Source organism: Balaenoptera musculus, chromosome 15 (assembly GCF_009873245.2).
Source record: "Balaenoptera musculus isolate JJ_BM4_2016_0621 chromosome 15, mBalMus1.pri.v3, whole genome shotgun sequence".
Classification (NCBI taxonomy): Eukaryota; Metazoa; Chordata; class Mammalia; order Artiodactyla; family Balaenopteridae; genus Balaenoptera; species Balaenoptera musculus.
Window position 1 is genome coordinate 82,751,444 of NC_045799.1, and position 17,579 is coordinate 82,769,022.

Here is a 17,579-nt window from a genome sequence, read left to right on the forward strand (position 1 = left end):
CTTTGTTGCGGTGCGTGGGCTTCTCATTGTGGTGCCTCCTCTTGTTGCGGATCACAGGCTCTAGGCATGCAGGCTTCAGTAGTTGTGGTACGCAGGCTCAGTAGTTGTGGCATGTGGGCTTAGTTGCTCTGCAGCATGTGGGATCTTCCCAGACCAGGGTTCGAACTCATGTCCCCTTCATTGGCAGGTGGATTCTTAACCACTGTGCCACCAGAGAAGCCCTCCAGTTCATTCTTTATCAGGCAGAGTAGTCTCCTTAAAATATTAGTCCAATTACTATGTCTCCCTGCTTAAAACCTCCAGACTTCCCATTTCACTTTGAATAAGTTCTGAACTTAGTCCCTTCATGATCTGGCTCTGCTACTTCTCTCTCTTATCTCCCTTCTCCAGTGTATGCAGCTACCCTGACTGTTTCTTCTTTTGAACGTTTCAAGCTCAGAACTACCTCAGGGCCTTCACACCAGCTGTTCCTTCTGCCTGGGGGCTTCACCCAAGTTTAGCTCCCTGTCTTCAATGAGGTCCCAGCTTGAATGTAACTTCAGGAAGATGTTCCCCGCTTACTCTCTATCACATCACGAGTTTTTTTCATGTTTATATGTTTGTCTTCTATCCACACTGTCCAATGGAATTAACCTCCACTTAAGAGAGTAACTTGGCTATCATCCTCACCGTTGTATCTCTGGTGCCTAGAATAGGGCCTGACACATTGTAGGTGCCCCAAATACTTGTTGAGTGAATAGAATGAATGGTAATGCCTGTGCTTAACAGGAAGACCTCTTCCAAGGCCTTCCATATAAGGAGAGCTGATGCTGGAGTCCCCTAAGTCTATAGAGGGTCCAGGTCTGCCTTCACCACTAGCAGAGACTTCATCTGAGTTTGACTTAGATTGAGTTGCATTTTATCACTTCAATTCATTCATCATTGATCATCCAGCTACAGTTTCCATGGCAACCCTCAACTAAGCCGAATATTCCATCATCCAGGACACTCTCTATCCCACCCTTGTCAGAGCACCCAGTTCACTCTAGAGGTGTTTTCCAGCCTCTAGCAAAGGGTAAGGTCTTGGGTGGGAAAATAGAGGCCATGGGTCTCTTTTAGATGGGAGGCTCAAGGCATAAGAAATTCACTGGATTTCATGGCTGATTCTTGTTTCTGCTTTTATGTCAGGAAAGCCAAACCTCCAACAGGAGGACCAGCCTGCAGCAGTGGTAAGGAAAGGTGAAATGTTTCATTTTCCCACATCAGGTCAGGAAGTACTTTGGTCCCGTGTTCTGGGTTCAGAGTTTCTCCAGTTGCAGGAAGGAAGTTACCTGGCTCAGCAGGGGTTCAAAGCCCTTATGCAAAGTTTTGCTCCTGGAAGAAGCAGTGCCAGGGAATCAAGTAAGGTAAGTTCAGTGTCTGGCATGGGTATGAAATAAGGTAACTCCTCAGCGCCTTTCAGGGGGAGATCTGAGTAGCTTCATCATGAAGGAGATTCCAAATAAACTGCTCTCCACCTGATCTCAGCACCTTGGATTCCAAAGACCCCCCAAGCAGGGAATCTGGCCTAATTTCTTGTTCAACCCAACACTAATGATTGAGTTCCTGCCAAGTCATAACATACAACATTGAAAATAGACTCCAGGAACCTCAGTGACCCAGTAATGATCTTGGTTTTAGAAGTCACAGCTTCCATTTTGGCCTATCAAGTACACCAAGCACATAGTGTCATTTGGCCCCAAGATTGGACTCTGCTCCCTTAGAATAAAAATTTAGACATTGCCACTTGGGAAGGGGACAAAGTGAGTTATACTCTGCAGCTACTGAAATAAAGATACAAAAATAGAAAGTGGGGGTGAGGGAGGCATACCTAACATTTGTGGAGATGGGGAAAGCATCAACACACCTGCCAGGGCCAGGTGGACACAGAGAGGTGGCACCGGGAGGACACATTGGCCCTAGGTCCCCTCGGAGCCAAAAGCCAGAAGGCAGGGTGTGGGTGGAAGGGCCTTCAGAGCCGTAGTCCGGCTTGGATCCCAGCTCTGCCCTTTGTCAGCTGTATGATCCCAAAGTCACTGTTTAATTGTTCCACGTATCCACCTGTGAATTGGGATGAACTCTTTCAGGGGGTCGTGAACAGGATTAAATGAGATTTTAATGCAGAGCACACAGCGTAGGTGCTGAACAGGTGTCACAGCTGGGACAGGGCGCTGAGGGTCATCTAGCTAAGCTTGATTCCCAGTTGAGATGACAGGGACAGGCTGGGGACAGAGAGGCTGGGAAGAGCCTGCGGGGCATCCCCAGACGGAGCCTGGAGTTGAGGAGGGAAGGGCGCAGTCCAGCACCACACCCTCCTCCAAGTCTCCTCAGCTCCCCTGGGGCCACCCCCTGGGGCTCGGCCCAGGCTAACCAGAGAGGACAACCTCCTGCCGGGGTTTGCAAAGCACCAGCCCTCCCTGCCCTCAGCCCCGGACAAGGAGAAAGCAGACATCAAGGCATCTTCCAGTGCATTTTAATCAAAATTCCATCATCAGAAGAGTTCTTGTAGCATACAGTGTTAGGATGGGCATGTCGACTTGGTCCTACAAATGGAATATCCACAGATTTGCACTTCAAACATGTATGAAAAATAAAATATATAATATTTAGCTGTATAAATTTCCCCACTAATCACGTTATCTTTAAAATAAATTACTACCTCTGTCCAATAAATTAATCAGCCTGGAGTCACTAAGCAGACATCAGCCAAATGACATCCGTTTCCTGAAAACATTCTGGGGGAAATACTGGAGACAGTCAAATGCTTACAGGAATCAACATGAGTTAAAACTAGCACGTCCAAAAAAACACAAAAAACAAAGAAAAACTAGCACGTTCCTCACAGTGGGGCGAGACATCAAACATGGGAGCCAGCTAACGGCTGCTCTTTTCTGTTGGGAAAAAAAAAAAAAAAAATCAATTCCCCAAACCACACCGAATGGTTGTAAAAGCTGCAACTGAACTTTTGGCACCAGTGGAGAAAAGACACCTTTCAAAGCCATACCCAACCAGGATTCTGCCAAAGCACGGGTCAGAGGGAGAGGTGACAGAGGGGGACGGACAGCTGCCATGGCCCTTCTCCGTTCTGAGTTCCCATTCACAGCCCCCTCTCTCGAGCCATGGACGCCCCCTCCACCTTGGAGGAGGCAGGGCATTGTCCGGGCAGCCCGCCTTCCTCAGTAAACGCATGAGTTCCTGGGACGGAAAGATTCACAGCGTAAAGAGCATCAAGAGAAAGGCCCTTTGGGGGGGAGTGTGGAACGGGGGTGGGGGGCGGTTTGCTGCGTGCTCAGTTGACAGCAGGGTGTACTCAACACAAAAGGGACGCGGCCACTCCAGCGGGACGGATGCACAGCCTCTGAAGGGGACGGACAGACGGCGCACACGAGACACCAAGGATCCGAGAGGGTGGGCAGGGCTGGGGTGCGCTAGCATTTACAGGGGTGCTGAACAGGGCTTTAAGGACAAGAGTCCCTTCACAGCAGAAGTCACAAATCCACCCACCTGCGGCTCAGGGCTTCTTCCCCCTCCCCCAAAACCAACAAAATCTTGGTTAGGAACAAATAAGCTGGTGACAAACGCCTCAGGCTTAGAGATGCCCTGGGAACGGGCTTTGGGGGTCCCGGTGCACTACGGCAGGAGGTTTACACACAGTTCCACCGGGGGAGGAAGGGGAACGGCCCGACCCCTGCCTCCTGGGCAGAGGAGCAGGCGGCTACAAGTCAAGGAGACGCTCCTCGCAGGTCTGCACCGGCCACTTCGAAGCCCCTCCAAACACGTCCACGTTGTTGTCTACCCAGGGGATGACGTTGCCCGGCATGTTCGTGGAGCAGTTGGCGATGTTGATGATCTCTTGTGCACGGAGGACGCGGTCCCATATGTTGAACTGGCTGAGCTCCCCCACGAATGCCTGCGTGGCATCGAACCTGCCCCCAACCGTGTCCTGGGAAAGAGGGACAGACTGCATCGGGGCAGGCTCACAGGCAGACACATCTGTTACCTGTCCCAGTGCGTGACCGGCTTCAGGGGAGGTGGGGGGACGCCAGCCTGGGAGGGAGATGGGGACTGGGGCATTTTCCTGACTCCCCGACTCAGATCGCAGCCCGTGATCACTGATTCCTGCCCATTCCAAAGCTTTAGGGCACGTCAGGCCTGGGAAATGGCGAGACTCAAACTGGCCCATTTTAGGGAGGGGGAACTAAGCAGAGAGATCCTTGCCCAAGGCCCCAGAGCGAGGACTGGACCCCGGTCTCCGGACTCCCAGCCCCTCCCAGGGGAGAAGAAACAGGGTAGTGGGAAACGGGGAGAGTCAAGGGCCCAGACTCAAAGCCCCCCAGAGGACCTGGAGTCTATTCCCTCGTTTTCTACCAGGAAACCCCAAACACAGACTGAAACGTGAATTCTCATCTGCCCGAGAGCAGACGTCCTCTGCCCCAGATGGCGAGTTTTCTGAGCGCGGTCTCTGAGGCCTGGCCCCACGTCGCCCACAGGTGTTGTTCTCCAGGTGCCCTTGCTGGGGATCAGGGTCACGACCCTGAGCTGCCAGCTCCTGGAAGATGCCAATACCAGCCAGCGCCCGGCATCCGGACTCAATGCAGTGGCCGGCAGAGGTCAAACAGCTGGAGAGATGGCCCGGGGTCGCTACATAACCCTGGGACTCCAGGGTCACTCCTGCTCACCTGTATCGGACAGCCTCCATTCTAGAATCTGTCTGAACCCACACCAACTCGGTCCCTGCCAGGAAGGGCAGGATGTGTCCCCATCCCCGCTCTCAGGCCCTTAGGCCACAGGATAGCACGGGCTGAGCCGGCAGGGACGCTGGCCATCCAGGCTGGTCGTCGTGCTGCGGCGGGCCAGGTCCAGGTCCGGCAGGCGGACAGACAGCTGAGCAGGGCCGGGGGCAGCCCGCAGGCCCGGCCGTGTGCCGCCTGGCCTGCCAGCCGCTCCTCCCGGCACCCCACCTGCACCCACCTGCTCCTGCCCGAGGATCAGCACACCCCCCGGCTTGATGGGGTGCCACGGGGCCAGGTTCTCCCCGGTGCCCAGCTTCTCCCCATCCTGGAAGGCCTCCCACATGCCGTCCCGCGTTGTCCAGGTGACACAGATGTGGTGCCACTTGCCATCACTGACAAACAGGGGCAGCTGTGCGACCTGTGGGCGGCAACGTGCAGGTGAGGGCCCCCTTGGGGTTCCCAGGAGTCTGACCTGGGGGGACGGAGGCCCTGGGCCCACTGCTGCTCCCCTGCTATGCTCTGTGGGTAACATGCCCGACCTTGCCCAGCTCAGAGTGACCCTTGGGCTGGAGACACCACGTGTGTCACAGACTCTTAAGAGGAAAGGGGCAGCCTGGGTACACACCCTGACCCCAGGGTGACCTGCTTTCAACTGGACACCCTTGGACCTGGGCTTGGTTAAGGGCCTAGGATTCTGTGCAGACCAAGCAAATGTGACAGACGGCTCCCCACCCTGCATACTGGTCCTGAACATCCCTCACTGGAGAACCTAAAGGGAAGTCAGGACTCTACTGGACCAATTTCTTTGGAAAACAGACCAGGCATCCACCCTCTGCAGGCAAAGTCCCAAGTGCCATCGTGGCACCTGGGGATCTGCATGTATGTGTGTCCTCCTGTGCGGAGCACCTTCAATTACGTGTGAGTGTAGGGGGGTGGGGGATGCACACAGAACTGGGGGGAGGGCCTTTCCGACCCACACGGTCTCCCTGGCAGTCCTGTGAGTGCTCTACAGACCAGTTCGCCTGTGAAGCACCGTGTTGTTACTGCTGGCGTCCTAGCAACCCGGAGCTCCCTCCCAGGAATGGGCTATTTACACGACATCTAAACCGAGAGGAAAACAAGGCTCTCGGCCCTGCCTCGTCCAAGGGCGTTATTTAGAATAATTAATCCCTAGCTCAAGGATGTGGTCACCGCTGGAAGGAGCCCTGAAGGTGGATTCCACAGCGTTTCCCACTTCAGTTCCAGCCAGGGCGGTTTAGTAAAGACAGACAGGGTGGGAGGCCATCGCCTGGTGAGCGCCCTGGGGGCTGGTGCAACCATTCACCTCTCAGCTCCAGCAAGGAGGGTGCGAGGGTGCAGTTCGGGGGACGGGGAGCCTGACTTAAGTTTAGGTGAGGCTGCTGGAGGGTCCCGCAGGTGCTCAGAGCTGATCTCGTGAGGAGACCGCGTTCCTGAATGTCGAAGCAAGCCAGTCCATCAGAAAGGGGACATTTACTCTGTGAAAGGCAGGACTAGAGGGGTGGGGGCAGATGGGTGGTTGCCATGGGCTGGGGTAGGAGCAGGAGGTGACTACAAAGGGGAACGAGGGAATCTGGAGGGAAGATGAAACTGTTCTAGATTTTAGTTGTGGTGGATTCAATAATTGTATGCATTTGTCAAAACTGGTTGAACTATACACTAAAAAGTGTAAATTTTATTGTATGTAAATATATTTCAAGCCCCCCCCCCCACTAAAAGATGTGCTCATGAGAAATATCACACACTCATACACACACACACACACACACACACAAACACACCCTCCCCTAATCGGTGCAGCCCCGGGGAACAGCCCTCACTGACCGGCCTGAGGGTCCGTGACAATTCAGGCGAGCACGCAGAGACCCAGCTCATTCTGTTCCTTCCGGGGCCTCTGTGCCTGGAGCCTCTGCTGCTTCCCGGCGGGATTCACAGCTTGGATCTCCACAAGCTGCAGCTGCCTGCCCCCTGCCCCCTACCCAGCCACCTGCCCAGAGTGGGACTGAGTCAGGGCAAAACTGTCCCCACTGCGAGGAGGACAGCCCCGTGGCCAGACGTCAGGCTCCCTGCAACATCCCAACCTCGGCGGCCGCCGGGATGGGGGGATGGCCGTCCCAGCAGGCCTCACCTTGTCGTTGATGAGCAGCTCAATGGGGTTGTTGCCCCACTCTATCAGCACGATCTCGTTGGCCTGCCCGGGCACCGCGTAAGAGAACGGGGTGCCGATGCCCGGCGAGGCGCTGGACCGCAGCCACAGGCAGATGGTGAAGGCGTACAGCTCGGGCAGCGTCTTCTTGATCTTGCCATACAGGTAGTTCGTGCGGAGGGGGAGGGACACTTTGAAGGCATCAGGCGACTTGAAAGCACTGTTGCCTGGGGCAGGGGAGAGAGGGGCAGCAGCATGTGAGACCCCTCTCTCTTCCCTCTCAACCACAACCCAGAGGGCAGCCCACCTGGACCCCCGCCCGGCCTACTGGCGGGTCCCCCAAGCAGTGGAGCACCTGCTACTGACCAGCTGCTGTTCAGTGCTGAAGCTCCAGTGGGAAACGGGCATATCCTCACTCTCGGAAGCTCAAGGAAGTGGGTAGGCGCAAGCTGGACTTAACTTTCTGGTTAAATTAAGCCAGAAACCCTGTTCCCTCCACTGTTTGCTTGAAATCCCGGCCCTTTCAGCAGGGCTGGGTCAGGGGCCTGATGGGCTTGGAGGCAGGACATCTTACAGGAACCCAGGCGCTCCATAGACACTCGTCCCCCAATGAGTCCATGTCACTTCTCCCCCCGAAGCATCACCACCGCCCGAGGCGACGGAGCCAGGCACCCGTGACTCGACACAACTTAACTCAGAAGGGGCTTTTGGACTAAATCCCTGGTGTGAATTGCTTTGCTCATGATTTGCCCTGCCCTCCTCAAGAGGAAACCAAGTTGACGGACCATCTCCTGCAGTCTGGAAGCAATGGGAGGCGGGGAAATGCAGAGGCCCCCTCTCCACGGAGGCTACCCACCCGCCAGGGCCTTGACCCTTGGGCCCTGCCTGGGGCCGTCCCCACGTAAATGGCACTTCCCAAACCTTTTGAAAACGAGTGATACTCTTAAATAGGTCTAAGTCATTTTCAGTACAGTTTTGATTTAAGCTCAAAATTAATGGCGACATCATAAATACGCAAGAAGACAAGCCCCTGTCTGGTTATCACAGATCTCGGAGTTTGCAGGGGACTGCCGACTCCGGGATCTGTCACGGCAAAAGCTTCCCTCTTATTTGGGGACCAGGTGCTGCCAGGGAAGGAACCTAAATGCCTTTCATTCATTCAACAAGTATTTATTAAGCACCCACAAGGGGCCAGATGGTCCCCATCTCTGTCAAAGACAGGCAGGTTCTCCCGGCCTGGAACCAAACTGCCCACGTCACTGGTGGACTAAATCTGTCCCTTTCTTGCCCCCCTCTGTAGAACAGGACCCAGAGTGGATGAACTTTCTCCGTCACGATCCCCCAAACTCATTTTCTGCCACGGTAAGGAACACGTGAGAGAAGCTCTTCGGTGCCACGGTTCACACCTACCGAAGGACCTTCTGCAAAGGAAGGCAGCAGGGCCCAGTGTCACCCTTCCAACCCCTCCGGAACAGGCAGCATAGAAATACTAGAATCTGGGCTTCACACGTAGTATTTACTCCTATCTGCTGGTTGTGCAGTCTTGCCCGATCCATCCTGACCTCCCAAGGCTGTGGAGCACCCGGCGAGGGCCGGGAAGACCTTGCTGCCTGGGGCAGCCGAGGATGGGGCCAGGCTAGAGGTTAGGCTGACACGGGCCCCACATGAGGCTGAAGCAGAGCTAAGAGAGAGAACCAGAAAGCCCCAACTCCCCGATTTTGCAGGTTGCACAGTGGGGGCACCGCGGGACTTACCCCAGGTCACGCAGCCCGTGAGTGACAGAACCAGGAACGGAAGTCCCTCTTCCCACTACGCGCAGCTGCAAGTATTTAATCTGCAAATGCTCGTGTTTTCACGAGATGTGATTATCTAATAGAGAGAAATGGTTTCTCTCCTTGCAGGCGGGCAGGCTTGCTGACTTAATAAGGCTCGGTGTCGGTAATATCGTTAGCTCGGTGACAACAGAGGTTTCATCAGAGCTGGGAGAGCCGAGGGGTGGCCATACCTCGAAAGCCGGTGCCCTCTATTTATATAAAACAGCTTGGAGGTTCAGAGGAAACTCAGTTAAAACCAATTAAGGAATTAAAAGCCCTGACCAATAAATCAGAGACTGCAGGTGGCAGACAAGCCAAGGAGGGGGGTGGCTTGAGGCCAAAGAGACAAGGGTTCCAACGTCTACTTCAACTGCGAGCTCGGCTCTGCCTGGCCGGCGGACCCGGGTCTGGAGGCTGCCACAGATGAGGAGGTCTCACAATAAAGAAAACGAGCACCCGTGGGACCTGGGCGGCAGGAGCACACGCAGGGTTGGATGTGCACCACTGGGCTGGGAGGCCAGCATGGCCGGAGCTCACATGCCCCTCCAGCCTGCAGTCTTCATGACTCTGGTCCTCCGGGGTCACCACTAACCTCAACCGCAGCTCTGCAATCTGCCAGCCACGTGAATGCAGGCATCACTTAGCTCTGACTCAGTCTCTCGTCTAACTAAATCCCATCTCACGGGGTTGTTGCAGGGGTTAGAGAGGATACAGAATGTGGAACTCAGAGGCCAGCGTCTCGTGCAGAACAGGCACTTAACGGGCAGGGGACGATGCACCGAAGGCCAGAGCACCCCAAAGCCCCCGCTTTGCATATGGTGGAGGTCTGTCTCCTCTGGGCTCAGCAGGATGCTTCTAAGGAACACAGTGTGTATTCTACTCGTGGTATATTTGGGGCCTGGGAGTTTACATATCCCTTCACACTTGTCTCATACACGACAGACATAAACTCAGAACTGCCCAGAAGGCAAATCGGTCAGCAGATGATAATTTTCCTCAAAGACTCATCCCACGGCTGGGTGGAGCAAACAGGATTCGAGAATTCTCGTGGTGGGGTCAAAAGGCAGAGGACAGCAAAAGCTGAGCCGCTGCTCAGTGCCAGGGCCTGCGGGCTCTGCAAGAATGGCCAGCCAGAGCACTTAATGTTGTGGAGTCCAGCTCTAGTTCGAACACGGACTTCCCCTCTGGGCCAGGCAAGCTCTGAGGGCTTTCCGTAGCACCAAAGAGCGTGGGTGCGGGAATCAGACCGGCTGGGGCGAGGCCTGACTGTTGCTTTCTGGCTGTGAACAGACAGGCTAAGGATGGGAGGGAGAGTCACAAAGTGGCAACTCCTGGGTGGCCCAAGCCATGATGAAGAACCTTAGAGGAAGCCACGTGAAACTCACAACCCCCCTGGAGTCACAGAACAAAACAGAGAGGGGCGGAATTATGTGACTGCTGCTGGTCACCAGCCGGTCCCCTCTCCCCACATGACACGTCTGGCTGAGAACCTCGGATCACTTTCCTGGTCTATGAAGTGGGTATAACAGGAATCCTGTCTCCACGCTCTAACTCAGTGGACTTCTACTAACCCACTTCTATTAACCCACCTCCTTGTAGCCACTCGGCTGCCATGCCAAGCGAGGTATACAGCCACCAGGGTCTCTGGCAAAGCCCTCCCCTCATTCTACAGCCAACCCTGCTTCAAGCTACTGAGTAACTGCAGTGTCCCTGCTCCCTCAGCCTGCAGGTTCCAGGTCCCATGAGGGCGAGGCTGGGCAAGGGAACCCGAGCCACCCTCCCCTGGCCCTGAGGCTGCCTTCCTCTCCTGCTGTCCTGTGACAAAGGCCTGAGCTGCAGTTGCCCTGCCTCCAGGGAAGGCTCTTGAGACCTAATGAGCTTCCTGAGGTCACCCAGCAACGGAGGTGAGGCAGAGAGGACTTTTTTTTTAACTCAAGAATCCAAGTGTAATAATAAGAGTAAGGAAGGAAGGACAGACTTTTCTGGAGGGAGAGAACAGGAAAGGGATGAAGGAGACCTGTGACTTCTGGGATGCTGCTGTAAAAGCGACTAAATCAAATGAAACAGAAACACTATCCCCTTGGGTGACTCCATCTGGCCCTGCTGAGCTGACGTGGCTGAAGGAGTAAGTGGACATTCTGCCACTGGACATTCACCTACCCATTCATAAAATTGAGTCATGAGAAATTGCCCTTGTCAGGTTAGTGTATCTGAAAAGACTACAATCTTATATCCACTACCAGCAGACCTAAAACTTCACACCCAGCGCAATCTGAATGATCTAGGGCCCTTGATCCCTCCCCTTCCTGTCTGTGGAAGAAACTTACCCACCAGAATGTGAGCAGAGAAGAGAAAGATACTCAGAATCTGCCGCAGGGGCTAGTTAAGAAGGGACTGAAACGCCCACCTGGCAGGAGGTCAGGGATTAGGTTGTTTGTCCGAGCTGATCCTGAGTGTCTTGCTTTCCCACGGACAATGCCAGTGGGGCTGGGGGCAGGGTTAATTCCGGAAACGGCTGTTATCAGTCACCCTGATTGTTTGCTTGCCGCCGTTCATGCATGCTGTGAAAGTTTGGATTCGCATAGTGGGAATAATACAAATGGAAAGTGCTCAGTAATGTCTCACCCTAGAAAGACATTAATGACAAGCTCTTCTTTGGAGACCTAGCAATCCAGTTTAAATTCATCAGCCACAACTGGGCAAGGAGGAAACTGGGCTAGCACAAACACTTCTTGCTGGGACTACATAAGTACAACCAATCAGGTACAAGGGTCTCTAACTTGGCTAAAAGAAAAGCCACCTGGCTGGTCACAACTGACCCAGCTGGATTCCGGGACATGTTTTCCTAACCAGAACCTAGTCCTGTTTACGAGCACTATTTTGCTATTACAATTGGCTGAGGAATCCTTTCCAGAATCTTCAGAGCTACAGTACCTCTGTTAAGTCAGATATTCCTATAATTTATCATGCAATAAAAGGAATATGAATAAGTCTAACTACAGACTATAAAAAACAAAACAAAACAAAACATCCACAAACCATGTAGTGCCACAACCACCGCTGACAACGGGGGTCTGAGCACAAGTGATGAAAACCAGGCCACTCCCATCAGCCATCAGCCCCCTCCGTCCCCACCATCTCTGACAAGTGCCAACAAGGCCAAATCGGCCCACCTGTGGGGGAGAAACCCCAACTCTGTGCACCATGAGATGACTCAGGTTGAAAAAGCAACACTTCGTCTGAGAAGTGAGAGGCAGAAGGGAGAGGTGGACTGCTGACTGGATGGTAAGGAGTCAGGTGGTTTTCTGCACCCAGGACTGAAGGTTCAGAGGTGACGGAAGAGCAGCTCAGAGCCGAGCAAACTCGGGAGCAGAGCCACTGCCCAAGAGTCAGCAGGCAGGGGTCTGGGAGTGGCCTCGTCTGTCAATGGGCAAGAGGGCTGTGCTGCTGGCCCCTCCCGGCCTGCCCTCCCCTACTCTGAGCCCCACTTCCCTTGCGTGGCAGCCAAGAAGGAGGACAGTGGGCTGGGGGGCCGGATGGATGTCAGCCAAGGGGCGACAGAGACACTGGTGAAGCACTCACCTCGCTCCAGCTCGGTCACCCTCTGCAGCAGCGCGTTCAGGGCGCTCTCCGTCTTCTGGCGGTGAGCTGAGGTCTCGTTGTGGAGCAGGGACTTCTCATCCTCCAGCTCGGCCACCTTGCTCAGCAGCTGCCTCTCCAGCTCCCCCAGCCGCCGCTGGAGCACCTCCCGAAAGTCGCCGGGCAGCGCCGCGCTGGACACGTTCACTCGGAGCTGGTGCTTTTGGTGGGGGAGGAGGGGACACAAGTGGGAGAAGTATTAAGGCCAGTTAAAAAGAAACTGTGAGATGTAGCTCTAATGGCCCCCCCACACAGGGAGAAGCTTCCAAAGTGGGAGTATTCAGTCGTGCCAGTGGCAGGAAGGGGAGCATTTCACTGAAGTTTTTTTTTTTTTTTTTTTGGTTGGGGGTATGGAAAGGATTTCATAGTCAGACAAGAATTGCTCTGCTGCGATATTTGAAACTTAGGAATCTCATTTCCCTTCCGGGAAAGCTGTTTTTCTCCTCTTACTAAAAGGTCAAAAATTTAACCAACATCTATCATTCTCAAGTAAAGACCAAAATACAGCTAGAATTAAAAGAGAGAGAGAGAGTTAATCAAATGGTTCTCAAAACTGATGAGCTTTCATCTAACCCCCCCAAGCTCCAGTATGACACAAAGATGCGTGACTAGGCTTGCAGGGATGTTACTGGAAAATGAAAACTCTAAAGCGTGACTATTCTGAATTCCAGAAATCTTTGCTTTTATTTCTTTCACTCCTCTACCATTTTGCTGGCTCTGAAGGCAGCCAGCCACTGTCTAGCCATGAGTCCTTGGCAAGCTATTTAACCCCTCTCTCTAAGTGCTCCAAATTTTAAATGCAGATTATAGGATCTGCCTCAAGGGGTTGTCGCAGGGGTTAAAATTAGATAATATGCCTGGCGCATATTTAGTGTTCCAGAAATGTTAGCTGTTATTAATCATAATGAATCAAAGGATATACAGATGCTGGAAATACTGTATTTAGCCATCATGCCATGGGAAACTCTCAAGTAATTTTGCAATAATTACCACCTGTAATTGAAACCTAGTTTTGCGAAGTAGTATTTTGGTAAACGTGTATAACAGAAACATCCACACTGCTTAAACAGGGCGGAAAGTAAAGATAGAAATTAAATGAACATTTCTCTCTCAAAGTTCCAAACTGCATACGCCTTCCAAGAGAGAAGGGAATAAGGTCCCTTCCCCCAAAGCAATCGGGAAGGGCACCTCAGATCCGCGCAATTTGGGGATAGTGGCTTTGAAGTTAACCAGGTTTCCTCCAAGGCGCGTCTAGTATGGCCGGTGACCAGCCCGCGCTCGCCTCCCGCCGAGACCCCCGGACCTCCACCTGCTCTAGTCCAGCCCAACTTGATTTATAAAAAGAAACACCGGACTCCCAGGGCTGCTGACCTCACGCGGCAGCCTCACATCACCCGACAGAAGCTTCACGAGCGCGTCCTGCTAGGGGAGACTCGGAGATTTGCAAAGAGAGAGAGGAGGCCGTCCGCGTTCGCCAGCCCGGACCTCGGGAAGTGAATGGCCGCACAGCTGGCAGTCCTGGCGCGCGGGGCGATTTAACACTTCCCTTCCAGCAAGGGGGTGGGGAGGAGGGATGCGAGCCAAGCAAGTAAGTTCCGGAGCAGGACCGAGAACGCCCCTGACCCCAAACCCAGCTCGCCCTGCTTCAGAGCGCGTCCGGGCGGCCGTGTTCCGCACAACCTGGTGGCAGGACCATGCGCCCCTCCTCTGCCCTGAGCCTCGGGGACGTTCCCCCAGGGACCCCTCGCCCTGCTACCTCGAGGCTCTCCAGGCGGTCCTTGAGGGTCTGCAGAGAGCGGCTGAGCTGCTCCACGACGTGGCCAGGGTCCCGCGGCAGGTCGCCCATGGTGTCCTTGCCCGAGGCCGCCCGGCCCGGCGCCTTGCCCCCCGCAAGCCCCTCGCAGCGCGCCAGCTTGGCCGTGAGCTCGCGAATGGCCTCGCGTTGCGAGCCCAGCGTCTCCTTCTGCTGCACGACGGTCTCACGCAGCTGCAGCACCGCAGCCCGCAGCTCCTCCTCGGGGCTCAGCGCGCCGCCCTGCATGGGCATCGCGGGCAGTGGGCAGCCGGCGTGCGCCGCCTCCGGGGGCAAAGCAGTGCACACGAAGCGGTTGCCGGGCGCCTGGCCGTCTTGGGCCCCGGCGGCCACGGCGAGCGCCACGCCAGCGGCCAGCAGCGCCAACATCCCGCCGCTGCCGCGCTCACTCCAGCATCCGCGGGCGGGCGGGCTAGCTGGCGCCGTCGGGGCGGACGGCGGGGGCGCCTGCGCGAAGGGCTGCGGCCGGGCGCGCCGCTCGAGGGCAGCGTGAGCGCGGGAGCCCGCGGAGCAGCCAGCCGTCGTACAGTTCGCACACTGCCTGGCTCCGCGATCTGGCCAGAGCGGGCCCGAGCGCCCTTTCTTAAGCTGGAAGGGAGGGGGGAACCCCAGCGCATGGGGCGCGGCGCCGCGAGCTCTGATTGGCCCGGCCTGGTGTACGTCACGCAGGGGGCGGGGCGGGCGCCTACTCGCGGAGCGGCGGAGCGGCGGACCGGGGGTGGGCGCGTGGGCCCGAGCTGAGGGCCCGAGCTTGGGCCCCCGGGTCCCCAGGACCGGGGAGCTGAGGTAGAAAAGGCCCTGGGTGCCTTCAGGAGCCTCGGCCGGCGTGTCCAGGCGCCCCTCGGACCCACCCGAGGACGCGGGCGTCGCGGGCTGTGGAGAAGCCAAGAGCCCCCTGGTGCCCCTGCGGCCCCTGGGGCGGCTCTGGGCTGCGGGCGCGGCTCCAGGCCTCGCTCCGCGGTCGCCGCAGCCCCGGGGCGGGGGCGACCCCCATTTCACAAGTGGAGAAAGTGAGGAGGCGCCCGGGCGGGACTCGAACCCTGGGCTGCCGTCGCCCCCCGCCCGCGGCCCCCTCACTCAGAAGGCGGGAAAGAGACGCACGACGGCCGCCTCCGGGACGCCCTCCGCGGCCTCGTCCCCGGGGACCAGAAACAGGCGCCAGACGCAGGAGGGCGAGGAGGAGTCGCCCGCGCACCCTCGGGCCACGTTGCCTCCAGCTAGGGGCGTGCAGTGGGCCGGAGTCTCGAGGCCACGCGCAGGGCTCTCCCGTGCGGGTCCGGCGACAGCCCACGGGGTGGTGACCTTCTGCAGCAAGGCCTGGGCTGGATGGGCCTTGATCCGACCGCAGTCGTGGAGATGGCGCCATGTGGTGAAACAGTGCGTCACCCTTGTGAATGGGGTGCCCACCGTGTCCAGTTTCCCCATTAGAACCCACTGTCCTCAGATTCTTGGAGGGTACATCGACGGACAGAAACCCCCAAAGGCAGGAGCAAATTTGTTTCAGAATCTGGGCTGTGGTTTACAAACAAGTTCAGAGAGATTTTGATGCAAAGCTACAGACGGAGCTGGTTTACTGCACATTATAAGTGGAAATCTTTATTTTTTTCTGTTTCTAAGGAATCCTGTGGCAAGGTCATTAATCATATTATCCATTATACGAGAAACAAATGGATTTGTCACTTCTGCACAGAAGCTGAGGTTGATTCTGAAAACAAACCGTATCAAAATAAATGAAATTATTACGATAATATGAAATAGACTGCAGTGATTAATCTCCAGTAACCGAATTTTGACCTGCTTTGCACTTCAAACAATAGCTTCCATTATGGAAATAGTTGTGGGGTTTTCAAGGATAATGTTGCTAAATTACAAGAAAAAGTTCTATACGTGAAGATCTCTTCATGCATAAACATTAGAGACAGGAAATCTGGTCTACACAACACTCAAGGCAGAGGACAGTGGAAGCGATGATGGTTCAGGTAAGAATATTCACTATAGTAGAAAAGGTGTGGAGTGGGGGGTGGGTGGCTAATGGGCTAATGTCTCTGTTGGTCCGCACCACCCGGAGGTATCAGTTTCAGGTTGTAAGTATGACCTTGAATAGACTCGTTCCTCCTACATCCTTCTTACTTCAACTCTTTGAAAACTCCCCAAGTTCAAATGAGCCCTCATATACACAAATTGCAATAATGAAGGTAAGAAGGTTGCAAAGCACTTTATAAAATGTCACATTTTAGATTATTCCACAAGGCTCTGCATCCAGACGTGTTGAGAATTACCCAGATAAGGATTTGACTTCTCAATTTTCTCTCATAGGTTCAATGTTTTTTTAACTCATAGACGTGGGTGGATCTTAATTGGATGTGACAATTAGGGCAGTATGCCTATATTTTCCCATATATCCTTTCTTGGCATAGAGTGATAGATTCATATTTACAGCTTGAAATAGAGGCTTGTTCCTTTAATAATTAAGTAAATCAAGTGTATTTCCAGAATTCTAATTTCCTCCTGAATAAAGAAAACAGTGTACAAGAAGACATAGAAATAACAAAGCATACATCCCAAAATATTTACTCGTAAATTTCTCAAAAGATTTCCGGTATGAGAAGTGATCAGTGAAACTGCCAAAGCCCAGATGGAACGACCCAGGCATTTAAGATGTTATTTTGTTTGGAGGCAGTATAATTAGAGGGCTTAGTTAACAGGGTATACGCTATTCAGGGCTTTGTTTTGTCTTCCTGGTGCAGTGGAAAGTCTGCTGGCTTAGGAAGGAGTCCTCATACCAACTCTGTCACTAGCTCAGTGGTTTGGGCGCAAGTCATTTCTCCTCTCTGGACATCAGTTTCCTTGTGTGTAAGATAAGGGGACGAGACTAGACTCTCCAAAGGCCCTTCTGATGATGCTGAAGAGCTGGTAGTTTCAGAAAGCATCGCTGTTCGGCGTGATGAATGTCCCAGAGCCTTGTTCTTTCTGTTTGTGTTGTGAACCACCTGTAGCCAAGGGTGACTATGGGAAGCCAGGGTGCTTGTGATACAGCAGGTAACCCTTCTCACAGGGAGAGGCCATAGCTGGGGTTGAAATCTGCTCTTGGCGGCATGGAGGTTTGCCCTCGATTTACTGACAGCACAGCAGCCTTGTCTACCTGAAGGATCCTGCATCTCTGACTCGGGCTACCCATGAAGATGGTTGCATGAGTGGCAGAGACCAGGGCCCACGGAATCTCCTTCACTTGAAAAGTCATGCAGATCTGGAGCAGTGAATCAGCTCCACCTAAGCGCTTAGTGTAACTTGTGCTGCAGCATAGTAGCCACCCACTCATTCACTGTGTCTCCTGGCTCCCAGGTTAGCTGAGAGCCCACTGTGGACTTAAACCGTGTGCTGGGAATCCTGATGAGCTC

The 17,579-nt window shown here is 54.4% G+C and overlaps 1 protein-coding gene across 2 annotated transcripts; it reads right to left on the reverse strand.

Moving 5' to 3' along the window:
• Nucleotides 1-2,477: 2,477 nt before the first annotated feature.
• On the reverse strand, nt 2,478-14,594 carry NPTX2 (neuronal pentraxin 2). Of its 2 annotated transcripts, XM_036827546.1 has the most exons (5): nt 14,125-14,594; nt 12,312-12,528; nt 6,898-7,142; nt 4,990-5,169; nt 2,478-3,961 (listed from the first exon to the last, which is right to left on the reverse strand). In XM_036827546.1, exons 1-5 carry the CDS (start codon nt 14,548-14,550, stop codon nt 3,734-3,736), a joined length of 1,296 nt encoding a protein of 431 aa, XP_036683441.1. In that variant the 5' UTR covers nt 14,551-14,594; the 3' UTR covers nt 2,478-3,733. The 2 variants fall into 2 exon arrangements, with proteins under 2 accessions (XP_036683441.1, XP_036683442.1); XM_036827547.1 differs by lacking the exon at nt 4,990-5,169.
• Between the last annotated feature and the right edge of the window lie 2,985 nt (nt 14,595-17,579).

Coding starts and splice junctions, on each gene's coding strand:
- NPTX2 (XM_036827546.1), bottom strand. CDS start 14,550: ATGTTGGCGCTGCTGGCCGCTGGCGTGGCGCTCGCCGTGGCCGCCGGG. Junction 7,143..12,311: donor GGTGACCGAGCTGGAGCGAG/GTGAGTGCTTCA, acceptor CCCCTGCCCCAG/GCAACAGTGCTTTCAAGTCG. Junction 3,962..4,989: donor TGATCCTCGGGCAGGAGCAG/GTGGGTGCAGGT, acceptor CCTCTTTCCCAG/GACACGGTTGGGGGCAGGTT.